The following is a 23427-nucleotide window of genomic DNA, read 5'->3' as shown; positions in this document are numbered from 1 at the left end:
TTAAATTTATCTCATTTATAAATTTTGATTGTTTGAGGGGAATTAATTATAGACTATGTCAACCTTCATCTATCAAAAGGTACCACAAGGTAGAATCAAGTTAACGTGTCTTATACACTAGTGAATTGGTATTCAATATTTGTTACGCCACATTACTCCCCTTCTAGAATTTTATCTGTGATAGAATTCGATGAACAGATTCCACTAGTTGATTCATGCTGTTTATTTATTTATATCAATTTTTCCTCATTATATTTTCTTCATTTTTACCTTTAATTTTTGTTTATAGCATTTTGCTCTTTTTTTTTCTTCTTAATTTTTGTTTATTGGCCGGGAGACTTTACTTAACCAGATTTTTTCTTTGAGCAGTATATTTTTAAGCGAATCAACTGATTAATGTGCAGCATCCATCAATGTTGGCAAGTTCATATCACGTTCGCAGGTCACCAATGAGGGCAATTAATTATTGACTATGCCAACCTTCATCTATCAAAAGGTACCTTTAGATAGAATTAAGTTAACATGTCTTATACACTAGTGAATTGGTATTCAATATTTATAGTGGTAGTTACGCCACATTATCTTAGCACTATAAAGTCTAAAAATACTTTAAAAATATCTAACTAGCAAATGCATGAATAAAAGAAACATATAACGAGATCAATTAAAATATAGAAATGTTGATTTTTGAGAAGATAATTGTAGGGTTTCAGAATTGAAGACAAGGTGTTTTATGGTTTCAACTCAGATTATTATGTATGTTTGATTAGCACAAGACCTTTAAACTTCAATGTAGCTACTTTTAAGACATCTTTTATTTATATTCTTTTATTTGTTATACTGGTTTTTCCATTGGTTTCACCGTTTATTACAGTAGAGCGCCGATTATCCGAACTGCTCGGGACCGAATGTGGTTTGGTTAATTGGAAAGTTGTTTAAAATCTAGTTTAAATGATTGTTATTTATGCACCAACTTCCCTTCACACTTTTTTCAGGGTTAGTACTGGCAGTACTATCTAAAATAGCACTGGTGTGTTTAAATTTTTTTTTTTCATTTTGAATTTTTTTAAATCTTATTTCAGCTTTTTATAATTTACTGATTTAACATTTTTCTTTATTTTCCATTGCAAAGGAAATCCAGAAAAGACCTTTGTTTCAAAGAAAGTGTTCTTTTTTGAGCAGCCATATCCCTTATTCTTTTTAAATGAATCAACTGAATTAAATATGGTCTTCTGATGTAGTGGCTATTATTTATTTTTCTAAATTTAGAAAAATTTCCGATAAGTTAAAAAGTGTTCTAAAAAATAGTTCGGATAATCGGCGTTCTACTGTATTTGCAACATGGTTTAAGCTCAGCATAGTTTAGTTTGTTGTAGCTTTTGTGTGATTAAACTTTGTATTCAACCCTTTTTTAAGTTCCACCCTGAAAAATAGTAAATTATGCAAATTTTAAATTACCATTAATTTATTTTTTAAATAATTTAATACATTCCGTAAATACGTAATTCCATTTAATACGTAAAAGTTATATACATTTGTTGTTTACGCCATTAGAAATTTATATGCAAGGAAATTTAAGTTTTGTTAAATTTCCAAAATTCCTTTCAGATAAATTTTTTTTGTTTATGTCACTTTGAGATATATTCTGTTAAACATAAACTGGTGCTGATGGTATTAACTATCAACTGATATATCATTAAACTTCATAATTTCAAATAAAATTATAGAGTTTAATTAATTTTTAATAGTAATTTAGTAATTTTAATTAATATTTTTTTAATTAAAAGCATCTGGAACTAAATAATTATGTTCATATTTTATAGGCTATCTCGTGATTGTGTGCTACAGAATTGTTTTCATTAGAAGACAGGAACTTTTAGTATCCACTAAGGTCTATCTGTGACTGTCTCTAAATTTGGTCATCTAGTGAAAGATTATATGTGAATGGCTCTGTAAACCTTGACATCGAATGGAAATTTATGTGCAACTTTCTGTAAGTCTTTAAAATAATTAGAAATCTATGTGTGACTGTCTGTAAATTCTGGCATAAAGAAGGAATTTATATGTGGCTCACTGATAAGAAAATTGTTATTTTCTGTAAATTGTGACATCGAGTATAAGTCTTTGTGTGGCTGACTGTAAAATTTTGATATCTTGTAAAACTCAGATTGATTTTAAAAGCTGTAGAAAATGACCTTGCAATATGAGCAGTTTAAGAAGTTTGCATCTGAATTTGTATCAATATCATCAAATCTTGGTGATGAATGGGTTTTAAAAAGTATTAAAAAAGGTCCAGAAGAGGAGGTTTATTTAGAAAAACGAATCTTGAAACCTGACAATAAAGATAATGATATTCCCGATATTGATCGCAATGAAATCGAGCAAATGTCGTCGTTTAAAATATTTGTCTATCATATTATTTACAGTCAGAGTTATTCTGTCCCTGTTCTTTGTTTCAATGCAAATCATGAGGATGGTAAATTACTGTCTTTGGATGAAATTTGGAATGAAATACCCAAATGTTATGGCAATTTACCTGAAAATAAGTGGAACATGTTAACTCAGCAAGAACATCCTAAACTTGGAATACCTTGTTTTATGATTCATCCTTGTTATACAGCAGATCTCATGTCAGCCTGCAAATCTTCAAATTATATAATCAGTTGGTTAAGTATTATTGGTCCAATAGTTGGATTAAATTTATCCTTACAGTATGCCAAGTTTACACAAAAAATGTAGCCAACAGTTGTTCAACTTTTTTAATGTGAATTTATTTTACTCCACTGTGATATTTTTTAACAATAAATATGTGTTTTGAAGTTATATAATACTGTTGTAATATTGCTTATTGTTTTGTATTGTAAATTATGATTTAATAACAAATGTTTGGATTGGCATCCATTGGAGTTAAATCCTTGCTAGACTTGCAGTTATTGGGAACATTTTCATATCAGTACGTTTTTGGCACCAGCTACAATCACCAAAACGAAAAACTTCCAAAAAACTTTTTAACCTAGGGGTTTCTACAAATTATACCTTTTTAAATGGTCCCCTTCTGTGATATATATACATATATTTTTTTTTAATTTCTTGCACACCATAGTTCCAATATGAAAATCATCTACAATAGTTTTTTGCTGTTAGTTTGAACCACCATCAGCCAGGTATCACAGCAGTCAGCATGGATGTTTCTCTCTGTGTGTTGTCCTCTATTGTGCCAATCAATCCCTATGAGTTGCCTGTCGTTAGGAAAAAAAGTTTGGTCTCCCCAAAGCATAACACAGTATCCCTTGCTTTTTGACTCACCAACAAAATGTCATTTCTGTCAAATTTGATATCATTTGTAAGAGCACGAACATATCTTATATTATAAACTTGTACTTAAATCTTTAAAAAGAAATAAATAGTTTTGCACATTATTTACAAAAATATTGTTCTTTGATTACATGGTAAATCGAAATGTAAAATAAAAGCATGTTTTTTATTTTCAATTTAATACATTTGTAAACATTAAACTCCAAAATATCTTCTTTTTTTTTTTTTACATATTTTTTTACTTTTATGCATAAATCGCTAATAAACACGCAACTTATTTGTCGCTTTTAAGATTCATTTGTATTCATTCAGTAAACATAGCTGGTATTGCTAATGTTGTTGGACAAAGTAATAATTGTATTTTGAAAGAAAATAATACTATAGATTAGTGTTTATTCTTGATAAGTTTTATGAAATTTGTTTTAATTTCAGACAATTTTTCAAATTCTTCATAAAAGGTGTTAAGATTGATTCTTTTTTAAAAATATTATTCATTACAGTTAAAAGTGATTTCTTTTTTGCAGATGTCTGCAATATTAGCAACAACAAAAAAAAAACAATCCAATGACCATGAAATTCTTTCATCATGATGTCATATTCCATCAGTATAATGTGGTAAACAAAAAAAGAAAACATCTTAATATATGCTTTAATGCAAATTCATTTGAAACACTGGTAATCTGGAAGTTAACTATTCAGCCATTCAACTGGAAGCTATACCGAATTTAGGAGAATACTTTTTTGTGTGGCTTACTTTATTTCATCTTCATTAAAAATTATTCAGGTAGTGCAAAACTGTTTTGTACTCCTAACCTAAGACCTATAAGATTTTTATGAGCCAAAAGTCATTTAATATACTAGCTGAATACCCATGATTTGTACAGAATAAAAAAAAATTTAGTTGACATTAATATTAAACAGACAAATGCTGTGTTATAAACAACATGACACTTAAACTTAGTGTGTGCAATGCGGTGCATATATAGCGGCAATTATTCATTTGATTATCGTATTTCTGTTTTATTTGCATTTTATTTAATTAAAATGGTTTATATAAATACAATTAGCAGAATATCTGGTGGGTGGACCATAAAGGGTTAGTTTATAATCAACATGCAAAACTGAAAGGAAGACTGATAAAAATTTGAATTTCTTTTTGTAATTTTTTGTTGCCCTTTCTGGTGACTTTGTATGATTAGATAACCAAAAATATGTTTTTAGAAGTTCACCTCGCCATAAAGGGAGAAAAAAATACTTAGTATTATGTGGCCCCAAAAATTATGGTATTGATCACAACTATAAGTGGTTAAGTTACAATTTAAACAAATTTCCTTATATACTGGCACTTTAGTATAAAACATATATAGATAATTTTTAATTTCAATTACCATTGACTAAATGCCATCAGGATTTATAAAAACATGATTCAAAAGCATAAGTACAAACAAAACAAAAAAACTATAGTTTCAGATAGCTTTCAAAATTACAATTCTGTTGTTGAGCACTTATGTCATCCATCTTAATTATTATTTTTGAGATATAAAAAAAATCAATTATAGATAACACAGGGGAACAAATTTTCTTTCTTTTTCTGCAGCATGAGATTTTTTAACAAATCTCACTTTGGTATTGCTGATTTCAAATCGGCAATTGGATTCTCTCTCTAAGCTTAAGCTTTTTAAAATGAAATCTTTAGTCTTATTTTTTGTCAAAATGTACAAGTTTAAAAACTTTATAAATAGCAGGAGGTCACGTAAATATTCCAACAAACTTCTAAGGGAGTAAGGCACATCATCAGGATTAAAATTGCAAAGGAACCTTTGTCTGAAAATGACGTCTTACACTGTAAGGGGCACTACCCTACTATGAACACTTTCTTTGTTTTGCTTCTGAACAAAGCTATAATATGGAAGCGTCCCTAGCCTCGTACGAAGACATTTTAGGACATGGCTTCCTACGCTATTTTAATCATGATTTTCCCAAACTCCCATAAATGTTTGTTGCAACATTTACAAGACATCCTGTTATTTGTTTTTAAAGTTGTACATTTCGACTAAAAATATCATTTTAAAACTAAACTAGCTTTATGTGCAAAACTAATTTCAAATTTAAAATCCCTGCACCTGAACTAGGCAAAATCAAGATTTGTCTAAATGCAACAAAAAAATTGTTCCTCAAAATTAGTAATTATTTAATGACTTGTAAGCTAGTTTAATTGAAAATATTTGATCAGTAAAAAGATAACATCATTAATGATGTTTCTGGAGTTATAATAGACATACAAAAATGTTTTATCCTTATAGATTTGTTTTACAATTGAAGGTAAAAATTAAGATTCGTCACATCACTTATGGTAAAAAAAAAATTGTCATAAAAAGGATTTCTGTTCATAAAAAAAAGGGAAAAATCCTTTGTTTAAAAATATTATGCAAACTTGAACCTGAGGTGAAAACCTACTTTAAACCAAATCAAAGTATTTTATTTTTAAACTAGTGCCCTTTTCAACAAAAAAAGTTTTCTTTGTGGTTAAATTTGTAAATAGTGCATAGCAGGAAAATTTCTGAATAATTTATAGAGATACAATAAAAATTGTGATTTGGCCAAAAACCAAATATTTGATTATTCACCACCAAATAGTGAAAAAATTTTGTCAATTAACAGAGTAGAGTATGAATTCTAATTATAATTCTTGTCTATTTAAAAATTAAAATACATGAATGTTAATTAGAAATTATTAAGGAGGCAAATTTTAAAAGCATTAGATAAAACTTTAGAAAATTTCGTCTGAAAGGTAAGAAAAATTGAAAATCTGTTTTAAGCCAAATTTCATAATCAAAATTCTGTTCTTAAGGTCTGATAATCAGATCATTGGTGTAGCGTGAGGGGGGTACACTTTGTGTTTTTAGAAAACAGTTTGTTGATTTTAAGTTTAATGTATACATTCATATAAAAATATGCATATATACATAGCACTTAAAATAAATGAAGAGTTTTTTATGAGTAAAAAGTGTGCCCCCCTCACACTACACCTATGGGTCTGAATACATAACACAGATCATTTGCTTTTAATTTAAGGGCACTTATGGCTACAGTTTGGAGACTAGATATTGGATCGCCAGAGAACCCATAGGTTAATGATTTCGGTCATTTTTCTTTTTAACTTTTTGTATTTTGTTTTCTTCCCTTTAGTATTGCTTTGCTATTGGAAATATAAAAAAAAAAGGTCTTAAGCTAGTAATTTTGCAATGAGTTAAAAAAAAAAGGAATAATTAATAATTATTTTGTGATAAAAAAAATAAGACAAAGTTTAAAATTATTCGCAGATGGGTTCTCGGGTACTGCATCATTACAATTTAATGAAGTGTTTTTTGTTTAAAAATTATCACTTTTTTTAACGTGAGAAAGTGTCATAACAAATTGTTAATGTTTAGCTAAAAATGAATGCTAATTCCAAAACTATTTCTATATACAGTCAAACCCGCTATAGTGAACTCCCGGATATAGTGAACGAAATGTTCAGTCCCGTGCCTTGCTATACACATATGTTATTTCTTGTGGATATAGTGCACCAAAAAAATGAGGAAGTTGGATATAATGAACTTTTTTCTGTCTTCGACTGATTTTTTTCTTTATTTTCTTGGTAATAATTTTGAAATTTCTACTTCAAAATAAATACATATACCAATGTTTAAAACCATCTATAGAGGGGAATACAGCGATAAGCATTATTTCTTGCTTGCTTCTTTTATCTCACTTTCCAATCCCTAAACAAACCAAGCAGATGTTTCCAACCCAGGCGGACCTGCAAGGTGTCAGTGGGGTCAATGTGCATTTTCTGTCAGAGGGAATGAGTAATTATTCATTATTGGTCAAAGGGTTGAACACTAATATGTGTTGATAAGGCCCTCATTTCAACTCAGTTCAGTTAAAAAAAAGTCTGCAAACAAGTGTCTCAAATTTAACTATGGCGACCAGTAAACGTAAAACATTCTCCGTTGATGATAAAATGAGCATAATCAGAAAAATTGAAAATGGATGCAATCAAGTTAATATTTTCAGGGAATATAAACTATCCAAATCTGCAGTTTGTAGCAAATGGAAAAATAGACAATTGATAATTTCTGCTCATGAAAAAAATTTAGACGGCAGAAAAAAGTTGAGAAAAGCAGATCACAAGGCTGTTGAAAGAAGCATTACTGAAGTGGTTCACCATTCGAAGAAGCCGCAATCTTCCAGTATCTGGACAAATGTCGATGAATTTGTTAAGCGATTTTATGTGCTCGAATGCCAGGTTAGACAGGTTTAAAAAGCAGAATAACGGAAATTAAGGAAAAATTATCTGAGAGGCAGGAAGTGTTTCCATATCTGATGTCGAAGATTGCTCATAAGCAAAAAATTTTAAAAAATTTCTTTTTTTGCACGCAAGACGAAGAGTAATGAAAATTAACACATTTTTTGCTACTACATAATATTTTTCAGTCATTTATTTGAATAATGTGTAATAAAAGGGAGGAGTTTGGGACCCATTAGTTAAATTGCCTGCGTAACGGATATAATGAACTCCCGGTTATAGTGAACCAAAATTTCGGTCCCTTGAAGGTTCACTATAGCGGAGTTTGACTGTATATGCAAATTATAGAAGTATGGCCTAGTATTCATTGGACAAGCCACATTTCACAGTAAATCTCATTAAATATTTTATTTATAATTGATACATGAAAGCTAACATATTAAAAATATTTTCTTTAATGAATCATCGTGCATTTTTTAGAGAAGGTTTAAATCAAGTATTTGATAGACCAGCCCAACATTAGTTGCATCTCTATGATTTTAAACAGTCGTTAGCTTAGAGGATTAATTGCATTGTATGTAATTCATACTTCAACATCTTATAGACATTATTTTATTAGTAATTTGTAATGTCAGAACATAATGTTTATGTCATATAAATATATGTCTGTCAAAATAATTAAAAAATATTTCATCGATTTATAATTTTAATTTTTTCAACTAATATTGAATGTAATTTTAATCCTTAAATTACTATAATTTTTCAGGAAGTACATTAAATAATAAAAATGAGGGGGACTATGAAAATGACTAAATATTAATTCACATCTCCACAAAAATAAGTTTGCATTTGTACTTACATCATATTATGTTTATGTTGTAATTACATTTACATTTCACATCAAACATATAAAATTATCTGGGTTAAAAATATCTTAAAGTCTAAAAGGAAATTACAACAAAAAAAATAATGTTTTTTTTATATTTTTTATGTTTTTCTTATAATTTAATGTATTTGATACTTTAAGTGCATATTTATAAAGTTTTGAATGTAATTTGATGAAATAAAAAAGAAGTCATACATATAACTTAAATTTAATAAAACAATATATTATGTACATAGAAAAAAACCAAATAATAAAGTCACTCTATAAATAAGAGTACAGGCATTGGTTAATGAAGTGTAAAAACATATCTTCATTTATCTTGACATTAAATAAAGTTCTACTTCAAAAATGTTAATTTAACATTTCTAAATAAAATGTCATTTTTTTAGAGTTCAAAAAGTTACAGTAACAAACTATTTCACATTACACACTCTTAGACTCTTAATCTCAAAACTTTGGCTTATCAGAATTAATTCAAAAATTTCACTAATTTATTTAAGAGTCAGGAGAATATAGTTGCACCAGTTAAAACATTTCTTTAGCACCCTTTCAGTAATACATCAGCATTCAATGTTTTAGCACATTTCATTTAATTTTAACAATTTTATTTTGTCAACAAATTCCACTTCATATTTAACAACAATATACAATTTTTATAACAATGAATTTACAAATATTTCAATATTTTTGTAACAAATAAAATTTACCATGAGATTCATCAATATGGTACGGAATATTGCCAGCTTGTTCAACTTTAAAAAATTTAATAATCACTACATCTCCATGGAATGCAAGTTAAACTAGTGAAACTTTTCAAATTATATACAAACATGCAGAAATAATTTTAATAAAAAAATGTTCAAAACTAATAAGTGCAAATTTTTCCCTATTAGCATTAATAAATAATACAAAAGCAATTCAATTAATATATTTATGATTTTAGTTCAAAACTAGGGTCAAAACCTTCAAAATGTACTGTATTTAAACCTATTAACATCTTTGTGTTAGGATACATTTAATATCTAGAACTTATAGCAAATACATATCCCATAACTAACCCACATAAAACTAGCCTCTTTTTAAATGAAAGATACACATCAGGTATTTATTTTTTTGAATGTTATAGGAGGAAAGTTTTTACTCATATTAGATCTTCAGGTATTGCAATAGTATCATATTAAAAAAAAACGATGCTTGAAGACTCATGTGGAGATCGCCAAAAGAAAGATAAATAACTATCGGGAAATATAAGGATTCTCGATAACAAATAGAGAGCATCAAGAAGTGATAACTTTAATTCGAAATTCACATGTCGCAATAGCATTGCACCATTAAAATATCGGAACTTTAAAATATTGTGAGGAAAAAATAATAGAAAATTTAGACTATCCGATGTTACTAGCAATTTTTGGTATTGCGTTTTTCTGTAACTAGCATTTCTTTTTTTTTTTAACTAGCGATTTGCGACTTACTAATCGACAAAATTGCTCCCTTGGGATGGCATTCACGATTCTGTGGTGTATTTATCATATTATATAGCTATATATGTAACTCAAATAAAGTAATGATTTATCTTTACTTTTTTCATAGTGGGACTAGTTTTATGTGGCAATACTTGAACTTACGTTAAAAAAAACAATCTAGTATATTGGAAACATTTTTAAAATGTTAACATATGTACAGACATAAAAATTTATATTTTTCAATTTGACTAGCAGAGACACAAGTAAAATGTCGAGAATTATAAAGAAAATTTTAAAAAAGGGTTCATAATGGACGTTCAAAGGATCAGCAAAGTTCAACATTTATAACAACAATTGTGACATATATGCTATAAAGATTTATTTAGAAAAAAAAAATTATCTAGCAATCATTTCTAAAAACTGTGTAGTTTTGTTAAAATAAAACTAAGCAGCAGAAAAAACTTTTAAAAAGCAATATTTCCTGATACCCAGCTAAAATGTTATCTTAAATGTTCGAAAAATGCACACTACATCAAAACTTATATAATCCCATCCAATTATGCCTCATGGACGGCTAGCTTTATTTTTTTTATTTTAAAAAATTTGATTGTGCACCTTAGTGAAATACAATCCAGTTCTACAGCAAGATTTTTTTTATTTAAATACTTCACCTACAAACACAGTTAAAGCTTGCACAGATTGTTTTGGTAACAATGCTTTTCTTCCAAGCATTAACATCAACATTCTATATTACAACACAAACCTATGGAGTGTTATCAGTTGATATTTTCATTTCAAAACATGAATGAAGATAACAACTTCGTGGACATGTGATATGACACCAGGTTCAAATCTAGAGAAAGACATTTATGGTAGGAAGACACATCACTGAACATTAACTTTATTCTTAAGAAACTCAAGTTTTCCAGGAGGTTGGATGTCCCGAGGGGAGAGCCTGAATTTGTAGATCTGCTCAAAGTTGCCTTCGTCACTTGAAAGAGTCGTGTGACTTTGCTTCAATGTTTCCAAGAAATGGCCTATGTGTTTGAAGCTCTTCTCTGTGTTGTGGTTGGCATCAGCATCACCATTCTCAAGCATGATTGTTAACTTTTTATTTATCTCCCACTGCTCTGCCAACTGCAAGAGATAACACTAAGTAAAATAATCTTTCAATAATAGTAATAGGACGATTCCATCATTTACAAACATTATATTTGCACATTGCAAGTTACTAAAAATTGGAGCAAGTATAAATGACTTATCTTAACAAAAATTTTTAGGACTGCTTGATTTTTTTTTTTTAACTAAGTCTTGTGCTTTTAAATTTTGCGAATATAACATCCGAAATGGTGGAATTACCCAATATCAAAATTATTTTTGTAACATTCACATCTGAAAATAAACTTTTATAAATGAAAACAGACCTTTTTTTTCAATACTTACAGTTTTTGTAGATAAAACGAATCTTATTTCCTTTATCTGATTGTAAACTCTTAGAGTTAAACATTTGTAAAACTCAGAACGAAAGAATTTAACCAGGGATTTATTCAAAAGAAATAAAATATCAAATTTATATTACATAATCGATTCACTATCTACACAGCACTCAGATATTCTTCAAATTTGAAACATTGTTAGATTTAAATTATATATTGTGGTTATAAATAATGCATGACCATTAAAAATTATAAGTTTTTATGAGAGTTACATTGTTACAAAGTTAACTGAGGTAAAACCTTAACTTGAAACCTAATTTAAACTGACTTCATAATTTATAATTAATTAGCTGAATGTCAGTTTTAAATTACAGGCAAAAAAAATCACTAAATCAAAATTAGTACTGAACACTATACAAAATCATAAACAAAACTAAAAAACAAATGCTAACACAATTAATAAAGCTAAAATAACTTCAATGTCATTTTTATTTACCATTATTCCTTATCCTCTTTGGTGACTTCAAGTTATTAAATCTAGCAAAACCCATTTTTAGTAGCTCATCCCATGTAAATAAAGATTTAAATTTATTCAGTATAATAATGCTGTTCATAATGCAGTTCATAATGCTGTTGCTCGAGGCAAACTCCTAAATTTACCACAATCAAGTAATTTTTTATTGTACTTTTTTGATAGGCTGTAATAAATCTATTTTTTCATTATCTATAATAAAAATGCACAGTATTTCTGCAGTTTTAATAAGCGCCAAATTTACTCATGAAATACTTTTTACCTATACAAATATATTTGGTATGTATTAAAACTGGACCAATTACCATAACCCCATTATCACATATTACCAAAAATAATTAGCATCATTGGCATCAATAATAGAATGGCATTTTTTAAAAAAGAATTAATACCATTTCTCAATGACTGTGGCTTTTCAATATGCAGCTTATTTTTTGTATTTTTGTTATCACTTATTATTCAATTTATTTGAACATTTCATTGACATCAAAAATGGTATGTAGATTTTTTTACTTTTCTTCCACACAAAAAATATGCACCATTTCTTCATTAAGTTTGTTTAGTACAAAAATGAATTAGTACCATTTATTCATTTCTTTTGATTTTAATACAATAAGAAAAACAAAGAAAAATTTACTTTTTCTTGCAGTGATGTAACCCTGCCACATAGCATTTTGACGTCTTCACTTTCTGTGGCAATTTTTTCTTGATTTATATCAGTCAACTCTTTTACCTGAAAAAGTAATTGAGAAATTAATAATAATTATTGCAAAAATCAGAATTTTGCATTATTTAATTAATCTCTTCCATGGCTACAAATTCAATAAGTTAAAACCATTGCATAGATACAGTCAAACTCCATATAGATAATAAGATATAGATAATAAATACAAAAATGACAAATTAGTAAAATAATTTTTACATTCTATGGAAGAAATAAGTACTTTTCAATTGACTGCTATTCGATTTAAGAAAACTTAAGTTAACCAAGTTTTGTATCAACAACTAGCAAATAATCCAATATATTTTAGTCCTAATTTTCACCAAGTGAAGAAACAAATCCAGCAAGTTCACTTCTTAAAAAAATATAACCAATCCCAAACTTACTTTAATCCTTTGCAGAATTTTAGTTAATCACATTTTTCATACTTTTTATTCACAATTTTATATTAATTTAAGTCAAAATAAGTGAAAAATATTATAATTAGAATTTAAATAATTTATGATTATAAAATTGGGTTAGATAGGCACAGATGTGAATCTTGGCAAGTACAGCTCACTTCCAAACAATAATTTTTAAAATTTGCTCATATTTAGATCTAAGAAAAACAGTAATTCATTATTGAAATGAAAAGTTAGTTTGCAAAATCAATTATTAATAAATTTTTGAATATGAATGAAAAAAAAATTTTAACTACTTTTTTGGATTTTATATTAAATACAAATACAATTCCAATAATCTAACATACTTTTTTAGTAATTATTAGACTGTCTTATATTATTAAAAAATACCAAAATATCACTTTACTTGTAATTATAGAGTAAAAAAATATATTAAAGGGACATTGCTGTTCCATGTTCACCAAACAGTTAAGGTACAAACTTCTCACATTTTTGCAAAGGAAACTAGTTCTGTCTATTTCTATGAAAAAACTATGTCCGGAAATGAAATTCTTGTAAAAATTGTCCATGTAGAAACGGTTACAAGATAAAAAGCAAATTTACAAAAACAGAGAAACTATTTTCCTGTCAAACTTCATCGAAGTAAAAAATATTAGCATTGTCACCATACATACTTGATTTTCCAGAAGTGTTAGTTTTTTCTTAAGATCAGAGGTAACATTCTTCTGTTCCATCTCCATTTTCATGTTCTTTAACTCACTTTCATTCAGCTAAAAGAAAATTTGGCTTTTAATGTGCGAAGTAAAATTATCTGCTCTAGTTGTAAAACTTGAAATTCTAAAAGTGAATATTTCAAACATTTTTTAAGAAAATGCCAAGATAAAAAGAAAAGTGTAGAAATAGAAATCTCAAAAAGAAACAGGGAAATTTGACGAGTGTTTAAAAAATGTATATAAAAAATTTATAAATAAAAAAATTGCTAAGACACTAAATATTAAAAATTTTATTTTGCCAAATAAATTTTAAGTATGTACCTTTTTCTCCAAGTACACTATCCTCTGTTGAAGTTCGGTAACATTGCTACCTTTACGAAGAGAGTTTTCAGAGACCTTGGGTTCCTCATGATTTGCAGTCGAATTAGTGACACATTTCTAAATTTAAAAAATACATTGTTTCAAAATAGGTATTAAGATAATACTTTGATTATTAATCAATATGCATATTTTACAGGCTAATCGGAAAAATTCAGCTTTTTACAAACTGCTAAAATCAGTTGTTAAGCATATTGAAATGAACTTGGTAGGCACATTTCAAAGAGCTAAATTTTCCAATTACCTTTACAACACAAACACAAGGATACAACTCTTTCTGCAAACATAAATATTAAAAAATAAAATTATTTTATTTATTCTTATGAATAATTATTCATTATTTGATAAAAATTAAAAAAATTTTACTGTTATGTCAAAAATTTTAACAAATTTTCAAGCAGCAAACTTTATTATAGTATTTTATAGTTTTTTAATAAACCTTATTATGTAAACATAATTACTTATTATTAGTATATTAATGTAAACATAAAATACTAAAATTAAACTTAAAAACTCTTTTAAGTGAAAAAAATTAGGAGCTATAATAAGGAAATTTAACAACCACAAACTAAAAAAATATAATTCATGCTATCTATATAAATATAATTCATTTAGATAATTTAATTTAAATTACTTTTATTGAAAATTTTTGGATATTACAAATATCACAAGAATCACTTATTTTCCTAGAAAAAGCCTCAGACATAACTAGTTTAATGTTACTGAATATATTGTTTTGATATTTTGCTTCAAACAGAGAAACAGCACTAGTTTTAAGTCTACTATGAAAAAAAACATTGTAAGTAAAACCCCAAACTAAAGAGAAATATCAGAATAGAATAAACTATAAAGAGAATTTTTAAAAAATATAATAAATTCTTTTTTCTTTCTTTTTTTTATTTTTATAGATCACAACGCTTTTCATTTCTAACCTATGTTTCACAGATCCTTCAGTATGCAAATTTTACATTTCAATTTAGAAAAATTTGAATTCTCTTATTTTTCTGATAAACTGTTTCAAATAAAATATAAATTTGTCAAGTAAAGTAGAGATAGATACAGACATACTATATAAAATTTTGAAGATTATATTTAAAATATTCAATTTAGTAAGTGTCATTAAAATTTGCTTATTTTTTAGACAGTTTTTCTTTTTAATAAAAAATATAAAAGATATAGAAAATGATAATTTAATTCTTACAATTTGTTGCATCATCTAAAACAAATTTTTCAAAAAGTTTTAGAAAGATGGCCAAAGCAATATAAAATATACTTTCACAAAGCTGTTTTAACTAAAATTTAAAAATTAAAGCAAAAAAAAAAAACTTACAACAAGTTGATTTTGTAGGTCATTAATCTTCTGCAAGAGTTCTTTAATGTACTGTTGAGCTTCAGCTTCTCTGAGCTTAACAGCAATCAGTTCTTCTTGAATATGGATGATTGTGTTTTCAGGATAAGCTTCCTTCAAACATTTATTCACCTAAAATAAATATTGCAGCACTTATACTTTTTCAATGTATGAATAATTTATACATAGAAAGTTTTGCAAGTATTAAAAATCGCTAAAGAGAACAACTAAAATTACATACATCCTAAAAATAAATTTGCTAAAGCTAATACTGTATGTTAGTTATATACTAACACAAATATTTTTGAAATTTAATTATTGAATGATCAGCATGAGTATATAAGTGTCAAATAGTGAATAACATGTGTTATTAATTTTAATATAAGCAATAGTTATACAAATAAAAACAAACACCCTTAAACTATTTTTGTCTCATGATCAAATTTTCACTGACTAAGCTACAATCTTAACGGCTTGATACAAATCATTTATGCTAATTAGTTAGTCAATTATGCTCCCATAATAAATTTAGTCTCAAATAAATTTTTTTTAAATAACAACTTTTTAATGAATTCCATTTCTCAATCCTCAAAATGTAAGTTGCAATAGATTAGTTAAGAGAATCATTGAAACTAAAGGGAATGCTATTTTTACTTTTTAAATTGTTAGGCATGCTTCTTGAACTAATTTCTAAGATTTATTTATTCTTCATAAAGTTAATTTCATGCAAAAATAATACAACAATTACTAACTTGTTTTTAATTATAGAGGAAAATCCTTATTATAAGATAAAAAGAACTTTTAACACCCACTTAATTATTTTTGATCACAAAATTTTATTTCAATTTTCCCAACCACTTTAGAAAAATAATTTCATTTATACAAAAAAGTTGCATTGATATTGAATCACATTAAATTAAATAAATTTTTATTAACACCGTGGCGAATATTTTTCAATAATTTTATTTTTCTGTTGTTTTAGAAGGTTCTAAACACATCTATAAAATATTTGTAATTCAATTGGGGTAAATAATTTCTGTTGAGAAATTTTCAAAACACGCTAGTGTGCAAAAACTACACGATTAATTTATGCATCAAATGCGAAGTCCATTCGCATTCCAAATGCTTCGAATGTTTCCACTAAAAATATAAGCTTTGAACTAAACGAATTGTTCATTGATCTGGCCAATGGTGCGAAAACGCACCAATTTATTTCTTAAATAAAATATTATTTTTTGTTTTAATGAATATAATTTAAACATATTTCAATGAAAATAATACCACATTTTATAAAATTTCTATGCTTGGCTTAAAATGGGTTAACTTACGTACAATTTAATCTAGAAAATTCATAAATTCTTCTAGATACAATTGTTACCTTTACTGTTTCAAGATTTAAATAACTATCTAAACATTAAACCTAAACCATTTATTATCTCTCACAAATAATGATGAAAATTATTTATTCTTAAATCAAAGTACTGTTGAAAGTAAAAAAAGAAAAACTAACTGATTCTAGCTCATTAATTCGATGCAACAGATCTTGCATCCTATCTTCCTTCTCAGCTTCTCTTAGTTTTACAGAAATCAGTTCTTGTTGCATTGATTGAATCAGATCTTCAGCCTGTTGATCAAGGGATGAATGCTGAGAATTGGCCTGAAAAATAAAATAAAATATAAAATGTATACCATGATAAGTATAATTACATTTTCATATTTAAACACATTGAAGAATAATGAAAACTAGGTTACTAATGAATAATAAAAAATTTATTAACACAGTTTTAAAAAAAATTCTAGGAGAAGAAGTAATGTATGATCCAAAAAACATTTTTAAGATAGATAATTAAACATAACTACTCTCTTCAGTAAAAATAGAATTTTTCTTTTAGGAAAAGATGGATAAATTTAAAGGTTAACCAATTTTCCATTATTTAAAAACTAAAATATCTTAGTTAATAATTTTTCAAGAAATATAATCATTAATTTCTGTTAACAACCTTATCATACGAACAGAAATCTACTTTTTGAGATTTATTTCACATTTGCTGCAATCTTTTGTCTTTATAAAAAAAATCATTATTTCTTATAACTACCAACACATTTTAAATTCAAATGCCAAGAAATGGATAAAAAAGATTTAAACTTGAGGTGTCTTGCAGCCACATTTTCTGGGTCATTTCTTAATTCATTATTTCATTGTTTAAAGAAATCATTTTGTTCAAGAATGAATAAATAAAAAATAAAATTAAATATAAGCATCTTCATAAAAAAGTAATACCAGTGATCATAACTAATACACTACAATTAATAAAACTACTGTAGTCGCTAATTTTTTAAAAAAAAAAAGTAGTGTAGTGAGATACAAAAATCACTTGTTTGTTCTGAGTCCTGGACAAATACTTTTAATATTAATTTGAAACAAGGTTCAATTTCATCTAGTTTTTTGAATCAGATCAATTCAAATCTTACTCAAGTCTGTCAGTGTAATATATTTTGCTCTATAACTCTACATTATAACCTCTTAAAAGAAATCTAAGAGTTTAGACACTTAACACAATCATAAATATTTGAACATTTTGTAAAATTCCTTGAACTAAATAATCAGGAACAAGAAAGCAGAATGAGGCATAAAGAGTTAAAATTAGAATAATAAATTGGCTCATATAAACAAAAATTAGATATTTCTTAATAATTTCTTTTGTTATTAATCTAAACTAATTTTTTTTCTTTTTCTTTGTATTTTCAACTTTTTCTTAATATTGAGCAGGAGTGAAAACTTAATCCTTCATAATTTATCACCTATATTTTAAAAAAAAAAAAACAGATATAGTTAACTACATTTACTATAAAGTAGTTAAAGTTAACTGCACCCTTGACCACTGGGTAATACTAAATTTTCAACTGCTATTTTGAACCAGTTGGCTACACAATAGATGTTAAGAGGCAACAGAAGTAAACTTAGTAGGTAAAATTTAAGTGAATATGAAAATCACTAGCAAGACTTATAAAAATGAAATATTCAAGAAAGAGAGATTACATCGTCAAGCTCTTTAATTTTTCTCTTTGCTCTCTCCAATTCCTGTTCTGTTAGCAACTGTGTTTGTTTCAGTGATGCTAGCTCTCTCTTTAATGCGTAACTATCTTCTGCTTCCTGAGCTCTAGTAACCTGACCCTGGACAAGGCGATCGGCCAGCGATGCACTCTCCTGGAAAAGCATTAAAATAATTGTAAATACTAATTAAATTAGTTCTGTTCTATTTTAATAGAGTATTTCTTACTTTGTAAAATTAGTTAAGAAGGTTACAGAGATTAATAATATCAAGAATGATTTCTAAAACCATTAAAAAAAATTTATTATTTTTCAAATAAAGCAATAACCGTAATACTTGGAACCAGATTAATGATGGTAAAATTGGTTTAAACGTTAATATACTACCCATTTTAATAAAACTATGCAATGTAATTATTAACCAGACTTAGATATTTCCATTACAGTATCAAAATATAAAAAATTTAAATAAAAGCATTAAAAAATAAATTATTAAAATATAAAAAATTCCAAAATAAGGATTATAATTATAAAACTAATTCAAACTATAATTATACCAAGATTTTTTTTCCAGCTTTCATAACCCAGTAAATATTAAAATGGCAAAAAATACCATTTTTATGTTACATAAAATCAACACATCAATGACAAACTTACTTTTTATATGTACTCTAACACTTCAAACTAAATTTGACAAGAAGGGTAAAACCAAAAATGTGAAATTGAAAAAATGCAATTCGGCTAGCATTTTTAAAAAAGGTAATTACATATTGAAACATTTAGGATTTTAAATTTAATAGAAATGTTAACAAACAGCAATATAATGCGTTCCTTACTTGCCAGCTTATTTTGATGCAAAGTAAATAAACTATAATTCATCACTTAGTTACAATAATTGGAATACATAAGACTATTCTAAATGAAACAATCAACAAATGAGACACTTATTTAAGCAGAAAAAAAGAAAAGATTATAAATGCTGATATATTTTATAAATTACACAGGCAGCAATAGAATATACTTCCAAAAAAAAATCATGATTTTCAATAAAATACCATTAAGACTAATCGTTAGTAATCAATTTATAACTCTGATAGAGTATTTATTTTTAATTTAAATGAGGTTTAAAGTTGTGAGAAATTATTAACACTGCTTCAAAATTAAATAAATTTTTTAGTGACTAAATTAAGAAAAGAATGCTAAAAAATTTTACTTGCACATCAGTCTTCCTTTTTTATCAAATAGATAATTTAAAAAAAAGATTTTTTTTTTTTTTTTAAAAAAATGTAATTACCAATTCTAAGTTTTCTATCCTTTGTCTCAAAAGCTTGTTTTCTGTTCTTAACCTCTGTAACAAAAACAAATACTTCACATTATAATATAGAATTAAAACAAATTTTTCTTTCAAGTTGAAATTTTTTTAATACATTATAAAAATAAGTTTTAAAAAAACTTACTTTTATAACGATAGACAAAATATAGATATAATTTTGATATCAAAATATAGATATAATTTTGTGAACATATTTCAGTTGAACATAACCGTCAAAGTATCAGAACTAATACTTAAATGTAAAACACAGTTAAAAAAAAAAACATTTTTAACAAAATTACCTCTACCCCAAGTCCCTAGTACAGTGTACTACTTTTACATTGAACAGCATAAATTCTATGAATCTTTTATATACATTTCATCCTAACACAAACATAAAACAAGACTGATAATATTCAAGTCATTCAAATTAGAAATGAAATTCTATATGTTTACCCTAAGCTCTATCATTTCTTCTTGCTCTTTTGCTTTATATGATGTATAATCTTTTTCTAATCTAAAAAAAATATTACAGGAATTAAATTTCAGTCTGAAAAAAAATTACAGACTAACACAAACAGATGGCCATAAGTTACAACTACTTTATGGCAATCACAAAGCTAACAGTTTTTCTGACTTTATGAAGCTAGTACTCAGTGAGACTTGTAAAAAAGATTGAAACATGAGGAATTAATTATTTGGGGGCAATTTGTGACACATTTTGTCTAAATAAAACAGCTGTTATCAGAACATGAAATAAAAGTTTTCAAACCATACCTATTAATAAATACTTTTCTCATTGCTTTCATTTTATACTTTATTTTATATGAAACTCAGCTGATATGTATTTGTCTGATACAGATTTTAAAATATTTATCTAAATATATATACTTAACTTTTAATGGACTGATTCTAAAAATTAACAAAATAAACAAAGGAAATATATTAAGTACAATTTCATGGAAAAAAAACTATTCTCATTAATTTTGTTATGAAAAATTTTGATTTAAAATGATGAAAGATATTTCAGTTACAAATAATATCATGTTAATGCCAACCTTCAATAATTAAAACTAATAGATGTAATACTAATAACAATGTTAATTGCAATAGTTAATACTAAAAGCATCAGCATAAAATTATTTAACTCAGCAGAGTTAATTATCAAAACAAACAAAAGATGTGCATTGATTTATGGAAAAAATTGAAATTTCTTAGTAGACATACGTTGAAAAAGGAAAAAAAGATTTACGGATTTAAAATATTCAGTCAGGATAATATTCATAATATGCATGGATTTACTTTCTAACCATGCTTTAATGCTTGCTGCAAATTTTTATAAGAGATTTCGGAATAAATTACCACGAATAGATAAAATTCAAGGTAACCATAGCAAATGCCATAACCTCCATTGTGATAGTGAAATCACTATGCATCTTTTAATGATAAACATAATTTTTTTAAAGTTAGCGTAATTACTTATATTTTTCAAGAGTTTTTTTTCTGTGTTAAAACACTTACCAATTTAGCTGTTTGTGTTTGTAAAAATGGTGGTACAAAAGTTTCAACTAGAAAAATGTTTGCCATACTTAATTACAGCAAGAAAGTTGCTCTAAAAATGATTAGTAAGTAGCTTATTAATGTTCCCATACATATCAAAGCAAAATTTTATTAACCATACAAAATAAATTCCCCAATTAAGCTTTATATTTAGAGAATGTTTTCAAAGCAGTTTTGATTACACTAAATATTTCTAAACTACAGTAATATAATATTTCATTATTACTAACGACAAGAAGAAACGGCACTGTCATGTAATGGAACGCATCTGGAAAATATGATATATTTTTGAGGTAGCTAAAATATTAAGAAAACAAAATATAAAATATTAAGAAAATGGAATAAAATTTTGAGAAAAATGGGAATAATAAATTAAATATGAAATAAGCAGTGGAACAAAGAACTGTTTTAAAGATATTTAATTTAGTTGATTCGATTTCTAAAATTCGTTAAATTTTCTTTTAAACTGTTGAATAACTTATTTGTCTTAACTAGATTATATTTTTATTCTCAATCCTTTATTATTATTATTTTTCAAAATGTCCTTAATTTTTTTTATTTGCCTGTTGAATTCATCTTCAAGATCCATTAACAAGATTTAGAAACAACGAATTTCATTCTCTGTTTTTAGTTTCAACCAACACAACATTTCAAGGACAAAGTGTCTTCAATATTGCAAGTGAAGCAAGAATGTTTGTGCGCAAAAAAAAACCAAAAACAATTGATGAACATATTTTCACACAAAAGAAAGATAAAAACTATTTTAAACATATAAGTTTAAATATGGATTATCTATTTATCAATAAAAAACATAAATAATGATATTAAAGAAAGTAATAAAGCTTTTAAAACAATAAAATGCCCCATTCTCTTAAGTATTTCATTTTTTAAGCCAATGCATCGTCACATTACAAAACTATAGTAATATTAATTTCAAAATAATTAAAAATGGAAGCTAAAAATAAAACAATTGCTAACGGATTAAACAATTTGGTCTTAAGAAATTTTAATAACTAAACAGAGAATTTATACTATAGAACCTAAGATATATTACAATCAAGTTTGAAGAATACATTATGATCACTTGTTTGAATAAATAATTAATATTGCAAAACATAATTAAGTTGATAAACAAGTTTATAATATTTATTAAAAAATTCACAAAGTGAAAACTGTTCAGAGTACATTTTGAAGAAAAAGAAAATTATTAATAAGGAAACAAAATAATTTAAAAATATTTTACTTCACACATAAATGAAGATTAAAGAAAGTTTAAAGAAAACTATGAAACTGCAACATTTATAATGGGAAAATAACAACATTGAAATTATAACAATAGCATCTTACTTTTTCATTTTCTTACAACTGTATTTCACTTGCATTGCTAAAGAAATTAAGTAGTCTGGATCGGCTTCACATTTGGCAGGCATTTCTTTTTGGAAGTACTATTTTAAACATAAGAAAGTAACAAACCATGAATTATTCATCATTACATACTTTTAGGATTTAATAATTTAATCTAAAAATGAACCTACTCGTAACATTCCTTCCATATCATGTTGTAGCAAATCTTCTTTGCAGTATTGTAAAATTGCTATTCCAATTCTAAAGATCATTTCCATACCCTAGAAAAATAGTACAATTTATTAAGTTAGCGTAATAGGCTGAAGATATTAAAATGACCTTTTCAAAATGCTGAGTTTTCCAAGTTTCAGTTCATTTATGATTTCACAACAAATATGAAACATTGATAATTTTAATGACGTTTTTAATGAAAGACAACAGTTTTACAAACAACTTTCTGATATTTTGACTAATTTTTTTTAAAAATTGGGGGGGGGGAGAAACATTGCAATAAAATTTATTCAAATTTAGACCAGCACACTAAACACAAAGCAGGAAGGAAAAATTTATCTATGGGAATAATTATGTATGATATATGTAAGGTATGATTATAAAACATTTTTTATACATAGCAAACGATTTTATCATATGGAAAAGAGATATTATGCTTCTAAG

General features: G+C 26.3%; 1 protein-coding gene across 9 annotated transcripts in view; it reads right to left on the bottom strand.

Annotated features, from left to right (window-relative positions):
* Positions 1–8684: 8684 nt before the first annotated feature.
* LOC107439384 (ecotropic viral integration site 5 ortholog) overlaps positions 8685–23427 on the bottom strand; it is a 122967-nt gene continuing 108224 nt past the window's right edge. For all 9 annotated transcript variants that reach the window (XM_016051960.4, XM_016051959.3, XM_016051961.3 and 6 more), the window contains 11 exons: positions 22944–23033; positions 22756–22853; positions 20305–20365; positions 19831–19884; positions 18525–18692; positions 16995–17141; positions 15467–15616; positions 14080–14196; positions 13720–13815; positions 12561–12656; positions 8685–11092 (listed from right to left, as the gene is read on the bottom strand). In XM_016051960.4, the coding sequence (XP_015907446.1) occupies positions 10841–11092; positions 12561–12656; positions 13720–13815; positions 14080–14196; positions 15467–15616; positions 16995–17141; positions 18525–18692; positions 19831–19884; positions 20305–20365; positions 22756–22853; positions 22944–23033 (1329 nt within the window). In that variant the 3' untranslated portion in view covers positions 8685–10840. The remainder of the gene's footprint in view (positions 11093–12560; positions 12657–13719; positions 13816–14079; positions 14197–15466; positions 15617–16994; positions 17142–18524; positions 18693–19830; positions 19885–20304; positions 20366–22755; positions 22854–22943; positions 23034–23427) is intronic.

The sequence above is a fragment of the Parasteatoda tepidariorum genome, chromosome 8 (genome assembly GCF_043381705.1).
Source record: "Parasteatoda tepidariorum isolate YZ-2023 chromosome 8, CAS_Ptep_4.0, whole genome shotgun sequence".
Classification (NCBI taxonomy): Eukaryota; Metazoa; Arthropoda; class Arachnida; order Araneae; family Theridiidae; genus Parasteatoda; species Parasteatoda tepidariorum.
Note: the sequence above shows the minus strand (reverse complement) of the source record. Positions and strands in the feature narration are given on the sequence as shown.